At 36.2% G+C, this 16,218-nt stretch overlaps 1 protein-coding gene across 2 annotated transcripts; it reads left to right on the top strand.

Annotated features, from left to right (window-relative positions):
* The first annotated feature begins 426 nt into the window (after positions 1–426).
* Positions 427–14,743, top strand: LOC122531336 (CAP-Gly domain-containing linker protein 4-like). Of its 2 annotated transcripts, none has more exons than XM_043659157.1 (7): positions 427–637; positions 1,798–2,131; positions 3,326–3,588; positions 3,663–3,846; positions 5,491–5,688; positions 5,771–5,938; positions 6,726–14,743. In XM_043659157.1, the coding sequence occupies exons 1-7, from the start codon at positions 497–499 to the stop codon at positions 6,812–6,814; spliced, it is 1,377 nt and encodes a 458-aa protein (XP_043515092.1). In that variant the 5' UTR covers positions 427–496; the 3' UTR covers positions 6,815–14,743. The 2 variants fall into 2 exon arrangements, with proteins under 2 accessions (XP_043515092.1, XP_043515093.1); XM_043659158.1 differs by having other exon boundaries at positions 452–637; positions 1,873–2,131.
* Positions 14,744–16,218: the final 1,475 nt, after the last annotated feature.

Raw genomic sequence — 16,218 nt, 5'->3', positions numbered from 1 at the left:
AATCGAATGACAGAATTCGATTATCAGAAAAATCGTCGAATACGTGGAATATATCCTTTTTCGGTTTTTATTTCTCTTTTTCTTTCCTTCTTTTTTTTTTTTTTCGTTTTTAAAGAACAGCATGGACCACACTCCTTTGTTCGATATTTTTGCAATCACCGATAAGTGTGTATCAGAACCGACCTGGCACCTCTTTAGTGTGATCATAAACCCGATTATTAAATGGATGTGTCCATTATTAAATGTTGGTACCCGAAGAAAAAGATGCGACTAAAGAAAAGTAAATCGATCGATCGATCCTCCCTTCTTGACTTTTCGTCAATTTTTTTTTTTTTCTTCTATTACTGACGGTGGCCAGATCGGCCCTGATATATATCTCTCCGACAATTTCTTACGCGATTTTCTCACGTCTCGCGAGAGACGTGCATCGCGTGCGATCTTTTTTTTTTCTTTTTTTTTGTTGACTTGGCAATGTTCGTTTCTAGCATCGCCGAACATGGTCGGTGGGAAGTTGGGTCTACGAATGACCACCCTGCACGAGGAGACGTCGAACGCTGGGAATCAGTTGTCAACGCCTATACCCGACGAGGACGAAGAGAAGAGCGATGCTGATTACTCGGAATACGATTCGTATCAGGTAGTACACGTCCCTGAATTTCGAAGATATATATATATATATATATATATATATATATATATATATATATATATATACAGGGTGGTTCACGTAACTTACACTTGAAATAACTTTTGATATAATTATTAAATATATTATTAAATATAATTATTTAATGATTATTCAAATATAAACATTATTATTAAATACAATTATTTAATAATTATTCAAATATAAACATTATTAAATACAATTATTTAATAATTATTCAAATATAAATGTATTATTAAATATAATTATTTAATAATTATTCAAATATAAATGTATTATTAAATATAATTATTTAATAATTACTCAAATATAAATAAATTATTAATATAATTATTTAATAATTACTCAAATATAAATATATTGTTAAATATAATTATTTAATAATTATTCAAATATAAATATTACTAAATATAATTATTTAATAATATATATTATATATAATATAATTATTTAGATTATTTATCTGGCGTCTAATAGAAAATTGTTTAATACAAAAGTTGTATGGTTTCGAGGGAGGGAAAATATGGCGTATCGATTTTTTGTGGATTTCGAAATTTCCAACGTCATCTTTATTTTTTCTTAATTGGACCATATATTTTTTATCATAAATCGAGAGAAAGTAAAAGTGTATCAAGCCACATTGGTTCTAACCCTAGTCAAGGAGATGATATATGGTCCAATTAAGAAAAATAAAGAAGACCTTGGAAATTTCGAAGCCCACAAAAAATTGACACTCCAAATTTTTCCCTCCCTTAAAACCATACAACTTTTGTATCCAGCAATTTTTCATTAAACGCATAATTTGAAAATTACTTCAGGTGTGCAAGTTACGTGACCTGTATTGTACATACTATATATCTAGCATAGTATAGTATAGTATAAAATACCCTGTATTGTACATACTATGTATCTAGCATAAAACTATAGTATAAAACTTGCATTAGAGGACAAACGTTCTACATTTGAAATATAGATAATTTCCAAAAGATGGAAATAATAAAAAAAAAGAAAAGCGTATAAAACTTATATACTTGTTTTTCATTTGGAGAAGAAATATTATAGTATCTCCCAATACTCTCATGATGTCATTGTTGTTGTCACACAATCAAGTCACACGCGATTACGTTCAGGCACCGGCGAAACCAGTAAAACCGCTAACTTCTTCACGCACACTGGATTCTCTCGTCGAACTTCAATCGACGAAGATCAACACGCCAAGCATGAGCAGCAGTGGCTACGGTTCCCAAGCGGTGTCCACGACCAATCTCACGTCCGAGGACTCGATCTCCGTCAAGTCGATCAGCGTGGACGAGACGCCGGACTTGGAGTACCGGAATCTGCTGGACAGCAGGAAACCAGAACGGATGGACAGCTCGCTGGTCGAGGAGACGCCGGAGGAGTACATGGGCGAGGTGACGAACGCGTTGAGCAACTTGAACGTGATGGAGAACACTTGCGGCGAGGGTTAGTTGAATGGCTCTCGAAGTGGGGGGCAAATGCTCAAGTAGTTTAGACACAATCTGTACTGGAAGAGGGTACTGTCTCTGAAGAAATTCTCTGCCAAAAGAAAGTAAAAGTATTAACCTTGTTCACGTCTGAGGCCCATTAGTTTAGGAGATAAAATTTGAAGTTTAGGGGATTGTGATTCTCATAAAATTATGCATAAAAGAAAAGAAGTGTGAATACAAAGTGAATACAAGTCTTTCATGTGACAGATTTTATAAAATGAAAGTAAATTGAAATAAAATTAAAATCAATTTAAGTAAATTGAAATAAAATTAGAATCAATTTAAGTAGATTAAAATAAAATTAGAATCAATTCAAGTAACTTAAAATAAAATTAGAATCAATTTAAGTAAATTAAAATAAAATTAGAATTAATTTAAGTAACTTAAAATAAAATTAGAATCAATTTAAGTAGATTAAAATAAAATTAGAATCAATTTAAGTAGATTAAAATAAAATTAGGATCAATTTAAGTAACTTAAAATAAAATTAGAATCAATTTAAGTAACTTAAGATAAAATTAGAATTAATTCAAGTAAATTAAAATAGGATTGAAATTAATTTAAGTAAATTAAAATAAAATTAAAATTAATTTAAGTAACTTAAAATAAAATTAGAATCAATTCAAGTATTTAAAATAAAATTATAATTAATTTAAGTAAATTAAAATAGAATTGAAATTAATTTGAGTAAATTAAAATAAAATTAAAATTAATGAAAGTGAATTAAAGTAAAAATTAAAGTATCTCCTTAAAACTAATAGTTTTTCAGTACACGTAAGTTAATACTTTCTTTTTGCAGAAAATGACCTGCGTCGACTGACGTCAAAAAAAAAAAAAAAAAAATTGCACAATTATACTAGAAGATGTACTATTATATCTAATACTAGTACATAAGTATAGTATTATACTAATAAGAAGATATAGTATTACATTCAGTACTAAGATGTGGTATTATAAAATTGCACAATTACACTAGAAAAAAGTAGTACCTTCCTACATACACATATATCTATCTGGAGACAAACTAAATTACTGCCCTCTGAAAACACAAAAAAAAAAAAAAAAGAAAAAGAAGAAGCATTTGAGACGAGTAGCTTCGAAGAAACAGGACACCGTGTACATACGAAACGTGATATTTCATGCATCGCAGAGCGTGCCAGGAAGAACTTGGAGGAAACGGGCGCCTACATGGACGCGGACATCGACAGCCCAGTCTCCTCGACGAAGAGCGACAGCGACGCGAATACCAACGTGTCCGGACGCACGAGCTCCATCCAGAAGAAGGACGTACCGAGCCAGATTCTGAGCAACAGAAGGAAAAGCGACATGGAGATCAGCCAAACGTCGAACTCTGGGGAGGACAGCCCGCTGGAGGGTAGCTCGGTCGTGCACACGAAGCTACCACCTGGCAAGGTAACGTCGACGAAACTTTCTCCTTTGCTCTCTGTTTCTCTTTCGTTGACATCGTCGACGCGATGATCCCGCAGGTGGTGCGACGAAGGAAAGCGTCCGCCAGCGCTGGAAGGCCTACGAGTTCTCAGCACAGGGCCTCGTTCCCCATGGTCCGTCCACAACTGTCGGAGAGCAAGGTCGCAGCGCGGCTCGAACAATCGATGCAGTCCAACATTCCGTACGAGAACGGTGACAACAGCTCCTCCGAACGAATCGACGGTAGAGACAATTTCCTGATAAACGAAGTGACCTCTTGACGAGTCTTCAACCAGTTAACTGCGAGGAGGGACTTGCAAGGAGAAGTCGGGGCAGTTGGGTCGTCGATTTTAATGAAATTTGGTTTGTCAATTCTAAAGTAAATGTAATTTGACTATGTCCGAGCATTTCAGTCAATGATCATTATTTACAGAGATATTTAATGCTTTAATCTTCTACAGGTATATATTATAGAGATATAATTCTTTTCTTAATCTGCAAGTAGTAATGTAGTAGCGAAACTGATGGTGTAGTGAATTCATATCCGGAGATTCCATTCGAATATTTTTGTATTATCTCTACTTTTGTTTTCTTTTTAAGTATCCTTTTTTTTTATGTAGAATACTGTGTTTTACATTTTTATAGTATCCCTAATTATTAATTTATTTAAAATATCACAGAAATAGTTTTAATATAAAATACAACGTCGAACATTACAATTTTTAATAATTAATATTTTGCAAAAGAACATTACAATGTCTAGGATAGTAAGCGTCATAAAAGCACGAAAAGCATAAATATATACCTGGCAGTATGAACATTGTATAAATGCCATATTATTGCACGAACACTTTGCGTTTCTTACATCATCTGGAAAGCACACTTGGTTTACATTGAAAAATATGGATTTATGAGATATTAATTTTGTTGCGTACCAGAAACATTTAACCATTGCATTGAAAACTGATGCAGATAATTGATTATGAATCAATGAATGAATTTTGATAGCGTGAAAGTTCATGAGTCTGTGAAATTTCTATAGCATTCTATAATATAAGGGACATTATAAAATTGTAATAATGGCGATGTAACTAGAGACATTATAAAAATATAAAACACAGTATTCTACATTAAAAAAAAAAAAACAAAGAAAAGAAAGAAAGCAAAAATAGAGATGATACGAAAAAAGTTCTCCTGCGAGAGGTTCGAATCCTAAAACTTCAAGGGTATGAATATATTAAACTACAGCTTCGCTACTACATCACTATCTTCAACTTTAAGTATGTATAGCTGTAATAGAAGATTAAAACATTAAATATCTCTGTAAATAATGAGTATTGAAATGCTTGGACATAAATTATTTTTACTTTAGAATCGACAGACCAAATTTCATTAAAATTAACGACCCAACAGCTGTGACTTCTCCTTATTAGGTTTAAAAATCAATCGCGGGAGGAAAGCAGTGACTAGTATACACGTCGAGGGTAAAAGTAAATTTTATTCGATGAAAAAAATTAACATTTCTCGTTGTTGAGAAGGTTACTGTTATTAAAAATGTCTAGAAATAAATTCACAAACGAGAGAAATTAATGAAGAAAAATAATTTCAAGAAATTCAGTTGATTTCAGTATGGTGTTTTTCAAAGAAAAATGATTCCTTACGGGGGAAACTTCTATTCATAAAATAGCAGTTTTATTGGCAATATACCGTCAAATGACATTTTTATTACTTCTTATTGAAATCTGGAGTTTTTAAAGTAATAAATGGTATTGTTTTATTTTACATGTGTGACGAGTATACACGTCAACCGCATTTGTATATCACATAGAACGCTGGTAACTGGTTAACGAGCAATCCTTCTGTTCCTCTCATTTGAAAATTTCATAGATGACGTGAGCGACAAGAGTTCTGCGTTCGGCTCGAGACACGACTTGAGCAGAGTCGAGACTCCTCTCCCAGATTGGGTCATAGTGGGCGAATCGGTGTTGGTTCGCCCGTACAGCTACTCTGGTGTCATAGCGTACGTCGGCCCAACGGAGTTTGCGTCTGGGACGTGGATAGGAGTCGAGCTTGACGCCCCGACTGGTAAGCCTCCCGCTTCTATCATATTCTTCTTCTCTTGGAAAATTATACTCTTGATCGTTGATTTTTCTAACGATCTTTGCAGGTAAAAACGATGGTGCTGTGAATGGCCATAGGTACTTCACGTGTCGACCGAAATGCGGGATCTTCGTCAAGGTGGACAAACTGATTCAAGACAAACGTGGCCGAGCACTTAGAAACTACACTGTCTCTGCCCCTGCACCTGCACCGATGCGTCGAAGCGTCAGCAGAGGTATAATACATAGTACAAACTCTTTCCTACACGTGTTACGAAACATCTCAACTGAAGAAGGTTAACAATAATATAACTTGAAGAACCAAACGTCAAACTGTATTTGCTCCCCGCAACAAGAAGCCCTCAACAAATGCAGATATAACATAATATCTGGAACTAAGAAGGTTAACATAATATTTAACAATATTTAACAAGGTATTGTTAGCCTTTTTCAATATTTAAAAAGAGACGTTAACAATAACATAGTTGAGGACTTGAAGGACCAATCATTAAACTATATTTGTGTTCAAGAAACTCTCAAATGTAACATAATATCTGAATTAAGAACGTTAACATAATCTTTAACAAGGTATTTATTAATCTTTTTAAATATTTAAGAAGAGTAGTTAACGATAATATGATTCAGAACTTTGAAGGACCAAACGTCAAACTGTATTCGTTCAAGAAACTCTCAATAAATATAAGTATAATATAATATCTGAATGACATAGATTAACAAGAATTAAGAAGAGAGATCAACGATAATATAATTCAGGACTTGAAGGACCAAACGTGAAACTGTATTCGTTCAAGATGCAAATACAATATAACACCTGAATTATATGACACCTGAACGATATTATTTAGCAATATTTGAACATAAATATTTAGCAATGCTTGAGAAAGTATCGTTAACCTTTTTTAAATATTTAACAATATAATTCACACAACTTGAACGACCAAACGTCAAACTGTACTGACGTCAGGGAACCCTGAACAAATTTTAAACGAATGTTCATTCCAGGTGAGGGACTACATTCCTTGCACCGAAGTCGGAGTCGAGGGGAGGGCCTTTCAACGACAGGCACGCGATCCTCTACGCGGGGCAAGTAAAAAAAGAAAAAAAGAAAAAACAAACGGACCGCGACACCGCTTCACCAGTAACTTCGTTTTACTAATAAGCCACTAAATAATCCTAATTGCTACATGCCTATGAATATGTGTAGCAGCAGTGTTTCAGTCCCTTAGACGTGTTAGGGCAGCTATGGATTAATTAATTAATACTTACGAATATTACTTGAAATATTAGGTCGTTAATGTGTATCACACAAAGCATGGAAACCGTTTTTTCCTCGAAACGATTTCTTTTCTCTCTTTTTCTTTTCTCTTTTCCGGTCTTTTTCTTTTTTTTCATTTTCATTCTCATTTTCTCGAGCTCACCCAGAGGCTTCTGTTCTGGGAGCATAATTTAAGGGTATATCTACAACTACTTCTCGTATTTTCAGTAGTGTAGCGAGAACAAAAGAGAGAGAGAGAGAGAATATAGCGCGAAAGAGAGGGAGAGAAAGAGCGTGAGAGAATGAGGAAAAAAAAAAACAAAATGCGTGCGCGCAAGAAATATTCGATGTGCAAAGTTTCGATTTTGCGTATCGAAAGTCAGAAAGATGTTCAATCAAATATACTTATGTATGTAAATATATATATATATATATTTATATATATATATATATAAAACTTGTAAGCATTCCACAAAAATGTTTTAATTTCAACGACTGAGATGACGACAAGCCATTTACCTTTTACGTAAGAGGAAGCATCGAGTTTAGTTCGCGTATATAATTAATTGTACATTTTTTAACGCTAATCGAAGAAGGAGGGGGAAAACAGAGTCACTTATTTTGATTGATGCGGTGAAAAAAAGGAAAAAAGAATCGAGTCGCGTTTTAATCAACCAATATTCCATAATTTCTAATAAGCGTCGATTGCATTTAAAGGGGAAATAAACAAGAAAAAAGGAAAAAGAACAAAAAAAAAAAAAAAGAATAGACTAAGTATCGGCACGAATATTAATTAATATTACATTATGTACAATAACCCGTATATGGATTAAAATAAAAGGGAGAAGTGACAATTTGGCAATGCTATGAAAATTGCCAATTGAGATATATATATATATATATATATATATATAAAAAGAAGAGATGATACTCTCCAAAATTGCCAGAACGGTAATTTTGAAACAAACGGAGGAGTACGCCAACAGAGACGAATGAATGACAACAGGACGGCCAAAAACTAAAAATAATTATAAAAAGTAATGATTTCTTTCTCGAGAGACACACACATACACCCACATACACACACACACACACACACACGAATTTACCGCGTTGCATAGATTATTTAAAGATTTTTATATATATACAATTGTTTCATACATATATATATATATATTGTATTTTTTTAGCGCAATCTGTTAAGTTCCTTTTTATTGTAACATATATTGAATGATTATTGTCCTCTGTCCGGCATTACGTCGTTAACGCGAACATGACACGCAATTAATTTATACACGGATGCAGAAGTGCATGGAGGAACCACTGTGCTCTGCGTGTTGCATGCGACGATGGCGATGATAAGAAATATATTCAACACTGATCGTTTTGTTCTCTGTCCAACATCGGGAAATATTCTTATTTCTTTTTCGATTGACTGACTATGATCGTGAATGTTGAGAAGATATATACACACGAAGGAAGATCAAGTATCGACTCGAGGTAATTTCCATCGCGTCTACTTAATTAAGCGAAATTATCTCGTCGACGATCAAATTCTAAAAAGAAGAAAAAAAAAGAAAAAAAGAGAAATTTCATTGCCAATGTTTTTTTATTCGGAAGATAGCCGACTCGCTGGCCAGTGTGTGTCTCCTCTTCTGCGTGCAACACGATCACACAATAGGATCGCAATACTAGATTCGTAAGATTTTAGAATAGTAGATGAAATCGAATTACAAAGGGACACACCGAGAGCTTGCTTGAAACTGTTGATCTTGAATTTGTTTGCGTACGACTGCGTTGAGATCCGACGAATTCTTTTCTTTTCTTTTTTTTTTCTTTTTCTTTTTTTCTCTTCTTTTCTCCGTTTCTTTCTTTCTCCGTGCTTTGTCTCGTTGCACGTGACTCGTCAAAGTTCTTGGCTGGAATTTTTCACCGCAAGACACATAACTCTTAATATATTTGATACATTTTTGCTCAGTACGACGCGATACGACGATACTGATGATTTCTCGTTCGACAATGAATGAGTCCCACGATGCTTAAGTAAATAAATCACAAAGAAGAAAGAAAGAAAAAAAAAAAAGGAGGAGGAAGATAACGAGGGTGTGAAAGGGGTGTAACTTGACGATGAAATGGTCGCGTGTAAGTGGAAAGAAATCAAACGAAGGTGTACCGCGTATTTTTTTTAATTTACCTAGTAAATCGTGTGGAGTATATAAGAAACAAAACGGTACGAAAAAACGAAAAGAAAGGGAGAAAGAATAAATGATTAAAAAAAGAAAAAATATAAAATAAAGTGTAACGAATGAGCGAAGGTGTTAAAAGAAGCTTAAGGTGTAATCGTGAAGGAACGAAAGAGAAAAAGAAAGAGGAGCTAATGATTCGCCTAAATTGTGAACAACATCAACCAAACAAGCCGCAACAAGAACAACAACTTCTGTCCAATTAGAACAATACTAAACGCTATCAATAATGAACATATATATTACTGTATGTAATATTTATTGAATATAAATAATAAAAACACGCCTGCGACGCGACGTTTTTCCGTGATTTCACGTAATTTAACCGAGAAAAAAAAAAAAAAAAAAAAAACAAGAGACTTCTGGTTAGCTAAAAAAAAACGCTAAAGCAGAAAAAAGAAACAAATGAAAGCGCGTATTTTACACGAAAAGGGGAAACGCCGCGGGCGAAAGGTATATATCTCTGTCCATTTTTTGGTAATTCAGGATTATTAATGATGAAAGAAAATTTAAGACTCACAAGTGTCACAGTGAGATGCTACATGCCTACCTGGCGGATACACGAAGTCGACGAAAGTTTTTCTTTTTTTTTTTAATTATTATTATTTTTCCCCGAGAGTATTAATAAATTCCGTTTTTTCTTTTTTCTTTCTTTCTTTTTTTTTTCGGATAATCTCGGTTCGTTCAGTTTCACGCAATTGTAAAATATATTGACAAATATATTCTCCGACGACTAATTTCAATGTAACAATGTTTGAAATTGTACATACATGGATTACTTTTGTTTCTTCCGTGTCGTTTTTCTTTTTTCTTTTTTCTTTTTTTTTTCTGTTTCTAACTCGTCCCAAAGATCGTTCTGAAGATCTTGCAGTGGAGCATCTAGCATCGACGGAGCTTACGCAGCCTATTCCATCCCGACGATAAGACAATGTCCATTTTTTATCGTTATTAATTATCTAATACGATGATGATAATCGTTCAACAACTATACTTTATACCCTATACGGAGAGATTCTAGAATAATATTTTCGACCAATCGGTTTTACCACAAACGTCTCTTACGAAGACTTCCGAGTTTAACATTACCCATCCTTCCTCCCCCTCTTTGTCCGTGAGAGCGAAGCTGCTGCAGCCACAGACAAGAACATACCACACAGAACATACACACGGTCTAAGTTCCAAACGAGAAAAAAAAGAAAAAAAAAAAAAAAAAAAAAAAAAAAAGGAATGGGGGGAGGGAAAGAGAAGGAACGAAGAGAGAAGGGGAAGACAAAAGTGAGAAAGAAAAACACGTGGAAACAAAGGGTCGCACGGGTCCATTTTTTCGAGAGTATTAAAGAGGAAAAAAGAAAAAGAAAAAAAATAAATAAATAAAAAATAAAACGCTCCGTAAATCTAATCGATTCTCCTATTTATCTACGAAAAGGCTGTGAGACTAATCTTTTGCCGTTTTACGCTGCTCCCTCGTTTTTCTACCCGCTGCACCGGTACCATTTTACGCGTCCATCGATTCCCCCAGCTATTCCGCCACTTTTGGCTGGACTTTTCGCAGAAATTGCAACGTTCGCTCTGACACACACACACATATACATACACATACATACACACACACGTGCTTCAGGAAGAGAAAAGGGAAATGAAACGATCACGATTACCATTATTTATGGGAAGTTTGTTTGGGAGAAAAAAAAAAAAAAAATGGGAAGATTGCAATTTCACAAGTTTTTCGAACTGGGATTTTATCATTTCACGAATACTTTCATCATCTTTCTTCATTAAATCTTGGATCGTTTTTTTTTTTTTTTTTTCAAATCTCTTTGTCGGACACTTTTTGAATCTAGCCGAAGTGTGAAAGTTCTACGCATTCTTCGAACTTTGAAAAACACTTCCGAGCGTCTGTCTATCGATCCACCGATGAAATCGAGAGTTTAAAAAAAAAAAAAAGAAAAAAAAGAACAGAAGAAGAGAAAGAAACCTTGCTCGTGGTTTCGACGAAGGAAAACTTCCCTACAAGAAAACACCGCTGTCCGCAGAGCCTGCATCCCCCCCTCGCCCTCTCCCCTCCCCCCGCACTCACAGTGTCGTCAATTAAATAATACGCGGAAGCGCGAGCATGTTAATATTGAATTCGGAACTCTTCTGAACGCTTGACGGTGAGAGACTGTTCGAACGATCATCGCTAAATAAAAGAAAAGAAATAATAAGAATCCACACGTATGTATATGTAATAACGATAAGCGAGTCGAGATTGGTGTTATATTTTAATATAATGTGTAAAAAAGAGAGAGAGAGAGAGAGAGAGAGAGAGCGAGAGCGAGCGAGAGAGAGAGAGAGAGAGAGAGAAAGAGAGAGGATATGCGCGCAAGCAAGGAGAAAAAAAAAAAAAAAAAAAAAAAAAAAAGAAAAAAGATGTACCATCGGACACAACACACACAGAGATCGGTATTTTAGACGTTTATCGACACAGTATATTGTAAGAAAAATATTGTAGCTACGATGTGCACCAGCTTCAAGGGAACTCCAGACAACCCTCTCCACCCACCACCCATCGACCCCCCCCCCCCCCTCGAGCTAGCGATGCCGAAGCCGACACTTGTACATTTGCTGAATCGAACTTGGTGCGACCAAATAGAATCGTCGACAGTGCAACTTTTTCGTTCATTGTACCTTCTCGAGTCCCCGATCGAATCGGAACGACTGGCATTCCGTTCTAACTTGCTCGACGCAGGGTGGCAACGTTGCTTCGGGCTTGTCAACGAGACGTTTGAATCGAATGGGGAAATTTTACTTAACAGTAAAACAGATTTTAATAGTTAAATAGTAAAACAGATCAGATGAATATTAACCTGTTGCAATACTTTCCCTAGAAATGCCAACGTCAGCCTATAAACATTTTCCCAAAATTATAAATATTTTCTCAGTTTTCGGTGATAGTCAAGTGAAGACAGAGTAGGCAAAACGAATAATAAATTTTACTATCTTTCGATCGCTTCTATCCATCCAGGCGATATCGTGCCGACGAGTACGAAAGGAAAGCGACGGAATTGTGCTTTTGGTCACTCGTTACGGTCCGCAATTCACAGTTGGCCGGCGCGAGCGGTGTGTCGTCGACAGCGATTTGATTCGATTGCCAGTGTTGAAACATCAATCCAACACTATCGTCGGTGAAATGCGTGAAAAACTCCAAAACGAGCCACCGAGAGAATTCGATTCAAATCGATCGTAGAGGAAATATATTCGCGCGGAACAGGAACTCTGAATTCGATCGAGGATATATTCACCCTCTGTAATAGCACGTAGAACGCCACTTCGGGCGAGCAGAACGAGAGAGAAGAGGAGTTAGACGAGAAATAGAAAGAAAAGCATTGAAACAAAAAAAAAATAGCAAAAAAGAAAAAAAGAAAAAAGAAAAAAAAACGATCTATACTAGATTGTAAGGAAATTCTTTGGAAATTCTCTGTAGATACGTAGATATCGCTGTGTCACTCGCTCCGGTGCTAGACGACCGGAAATAGGAAAGCCTATTTTTGCATTGCGTGATTAAAGGCAGAGAACGTGTTTAGAGTCAGTCAGTTTCCCCCTTCCTCCCCCCCCCCCCATACACACACATACACAATTCTATTCGACTTCTTGCGTAAGACTGCGTGGACGACTCGCAAGGACGATTCGCGGGATGTTCCGCCATTTTGCAGGTGTGTTACGTTGTTGGTCGCGTGATCAAATTGTGCGATCCCGTGTGTATTTTCACTTTGCATCACGGTGATTCCGCCGTGTCTATTTCGCAATTCACTGGACCCTACGATTTGCATTTACAAAGTAGAAACATTTCGTTCGTGCACGATTGAAATTGGTTTCTGCACGACATGAGCGTAGATTAAAAAAAAAAAAAAAAAAAAAAATTAAAAAAAAAAAAAAAAAAAAAAAAATTGAATCGAAAATAAGTTTAATTAATTTTACGTTAGTACGTATTGTGATGCTTCGTTGTTGCTTGGAAAAGAGAAATCAAAAAACTTAGAATGAAGAATCAAAGGGAACATTGAAATTCTAGTAATGTTACGATTAATTTTGAGAAAATTTTGCTTTCGTACATTCAACTAACAAAATAATTTTCCCGGAAATTTAAATAGCAATTGTTGCCTGACGATAAGTGGGATAATGGGGGATGCAAAATGGCGAGGAACATCGAGCAATCGCCTCGATATTGTAACGTCGCTGTGGCCACGTTCGCGAGAACGCACACCTAAATCGAATCCAAAAGCCAAAGTGTGTCGGGGGAAAAAATTTTCACGAGAATATAATAACAAAAGCGACATGAAACGAGACGAAACGATCAATGAAAATTGCACGTGAAACAACGTAGATCAACAGAAATATTAATCAATATTAATCAAATATATACGAAGAATTTTGTATTTTTGGGAGAATTATCCAAAGATCGTGAGAAAAAGGGGAGTTTGAACGTTCGCGATGGGCGAACATGGCCAGAGCGACGACTCGAAGCCTGGGGACTGTAAAAAGAATAAAAAGTAAAAGATAAGTCAAAGGCGCTTGGGCGACTTTTTATTTCGCTATAGTAGACAGAGTTTGAACACGACACGTCGTCGTCCCTCCCCCGACAGCAAACATTCAGAGATTCGCATTTGAACTTTTAGACTTATTAGCTAGCGATCGAATTAGCGTTCGTATATCTTTCTCGCGCACGCTGGTGCTACAGTGCCCTACAGTTGCACACGGAGAGAAACGCTTCATCACCCGTGGACACGAACACGAACACGAACACGACACGACACGACATGACACGAAAGGATCACGGAGCCACCCGATCGAGAGAAGGCAAAAAAGACCGAGACAAACAAAAAAAGGGGGGGGGGGGGTAACGAAGATCGCACTCGCGTTGCGTCGACGAACCGTATATCGCTTGCACGGTATATCTGATCGTCCAACTTGCGTTGTCGCAGTCTTTTTTCAGCCTTGTCAAGCGTTTATTTATCCCGACGAAAACGAAATTTTCCCCCCGTGGTTTTTGTTTACGAAACGAAGAGGTTTCTATTCTTCGACAATCTTCGATATCTCTATTACACACATACACATATACACACATACACATCCGATCGCAGGCGTACGCACTAGTGGCACGACGTGCTTAGCGGTGAGAACAGATAAGTAAGAAAACAAAAATAGTATATGATACATTAAGAGTAAAAGAAAGGAAGAAAAAAAAAAAAAGTATAGCTAGAAGATATATTCCACGTAATTTTTCTCTTCGAAGTGGGTAGAAAAAAAGAAGAAGAAGCTAATCATAACCTTTGTTTGATTCGAGTAGAGCAGATTTAGGTTAGGGAAAAACACGATGACGGTGAATTCTCCCCCCTCAATTTATCGCCGAAGGCAGAAGTATCGTTCTGCTTTTCTTTTCCTTTTTTCGATCTCGTAGGGCCATAGGGAGGGCTGAAGATGTAAATCGAGCATAGGAGCACCTTCATCTCCCCTCCCATGATCACTCACGCACTCACACACACACACACACACACACACACACAAACATAAAAATCGGAAACTGTGTCGTAAACCAGAGAGATGACTTACTCGTGTAACAGTGTTATTTTGTAAGCAGTCAATAATATTAATAATCTCGTCGGAAGTAAGCTACGAAGTATACCACCGTATCCCCCCCCCCCCCCCCAAGAAAAAAAAAAAAAAAAAAAAAAAAAAAAAAAAAAAAAAAAAAAAAAAAGAAGACAAAACAAAGTTTCACGTAATTCTTTTCGTAAGCTCGTCTCGTCTCGAGAGTACCTATACCTCTGTATTGTTAAATATTATACATACTGCGATACTTGCATAGAAGCTAATACGAGTATGAAACTTAAACAATAAGGTGTGTACATTTTAATTTTTATGAATATAATAAAAGTATAATTTAATGTTCTGCCTGTGTGTGTGTATAATGTGTCGAAATATCTGACACACGTGTTTCCCCTGCAAAGCCTTTCGTTTGTCGGCAATTTGTAAAAGAACGGGAGTCAGATCCACAAAGGGTTTTTTAATATATTTAAAATATATTAGAAGTATTTAATATTTAATATATTTATATATATATTTTTTATATTAATATACATTATATATTTAATATGTTTAAAATATTTTAATATATTGTTTAAACGAACGGCATACACACCGTTAAATTCGTCGTTAAAAAAACACCAATTTCATCAATTTGCACGAAAACTGCATCTTCGGTAATTTCCGAGATATTTGATAAAACGTGTTCCGGACCCCCTCAATTTTGAGGTTAGTTTTCACCCCTTCAACATCGACGACGATTGCCGATTAAAAACAAAAAAAAAAAAAAAAAAAAAACGGATCAAACATTTGTCAAATTTCATCAAAATCGATGACTGACACTTGGATACGTTCCCTTGGGCCCAGTTTCGGAGCCAGGGTCCCAACGAAAATTCAGTCAGCTGATTATAAATACGCTGCTTAGCATAAATATTAACGCAGACAGCGTCGTGACGCTTCCGGCGATCAATGGTGACAAATGAAAGTGCATTCTTTGTGCATTTGACTCTGCGCGCCCCACCAGGGGGCAAGAAAGAAAGAAAGAAAGAAAGAAAATGGAAGATTCGCATAAGCAGACCTACCATGATGGTGACTCTTGGCCTACGACGCGTGCACACGCGTGTATGGGCCCAATTTAAATATAATAGGATGACTCCTGTGGGAATGTCGGCGACACCGAGCCGACAGGGGGGTTCCAAGGTCCTTTTTGTCCGAGAAAACCGAGACGCGACAAAGATCTCTCGTCGAAACAGAGAGCAAACAGCCGATGCACTCGAGGAACAACTTTTTCTCGACGATCGTCGATAGACTCGATGAGAGGACGTCTGCGATTAATAGTCTGCCACTTGTATACGCTCGCCTCTCAGCCGGTATTTGCTCGCTCGGTAAAGCAACTATGGTAAATTCCCGCGCAATTTTCGTCGAGTGGTTCGCAAGA

The sequence above is a fragment of the Frieseomelitta varia genome, unplaced genomic scaffold (assembly GCF_011392965.1).
Source record: "Frieseomelitta varia isolate USP_RPSP 00005682 unplaced genomic scaffold, Fvar_1.2 scaffold_388, whole genome shotgun sequence".
In the NCBI taxonomy this organism is placed as follows: domain Eukaryota; kingdom Metazoa; phylum Arthropoda; class Insecta; order Hymenoptera; family Apidae; genus Frieseomelitta; species Frieseomelitta varia.
This window is presented reverse-complemented; position numbering and strand designations above follow the sequence as displayed.

Bases quoted from the DNA above. Each gene is read 5' to 3' on its own strand.
- LOC122531336 (XM_043659157.1), top strand. From the start codon at position 497: ATGGTCGGTGGGAAGTTGGGTCTACGAATGACCACCCTGCACGAGGAG. The intron at 3,589-3,662 runs GTAACGTCGACG...ATGATCCCGCAG, and splicing joins CGAAGCTACCACCTGGCAAG to GTGGTGCGACGAAGGAAAGC. The intron at 5,939-6,725 runs GTATAATACATA...TGTTCATTCCAG, and splicing joins GCGTCGAAGCGTCAGCAGAG to GTGAGGGACTACATTCCTTG.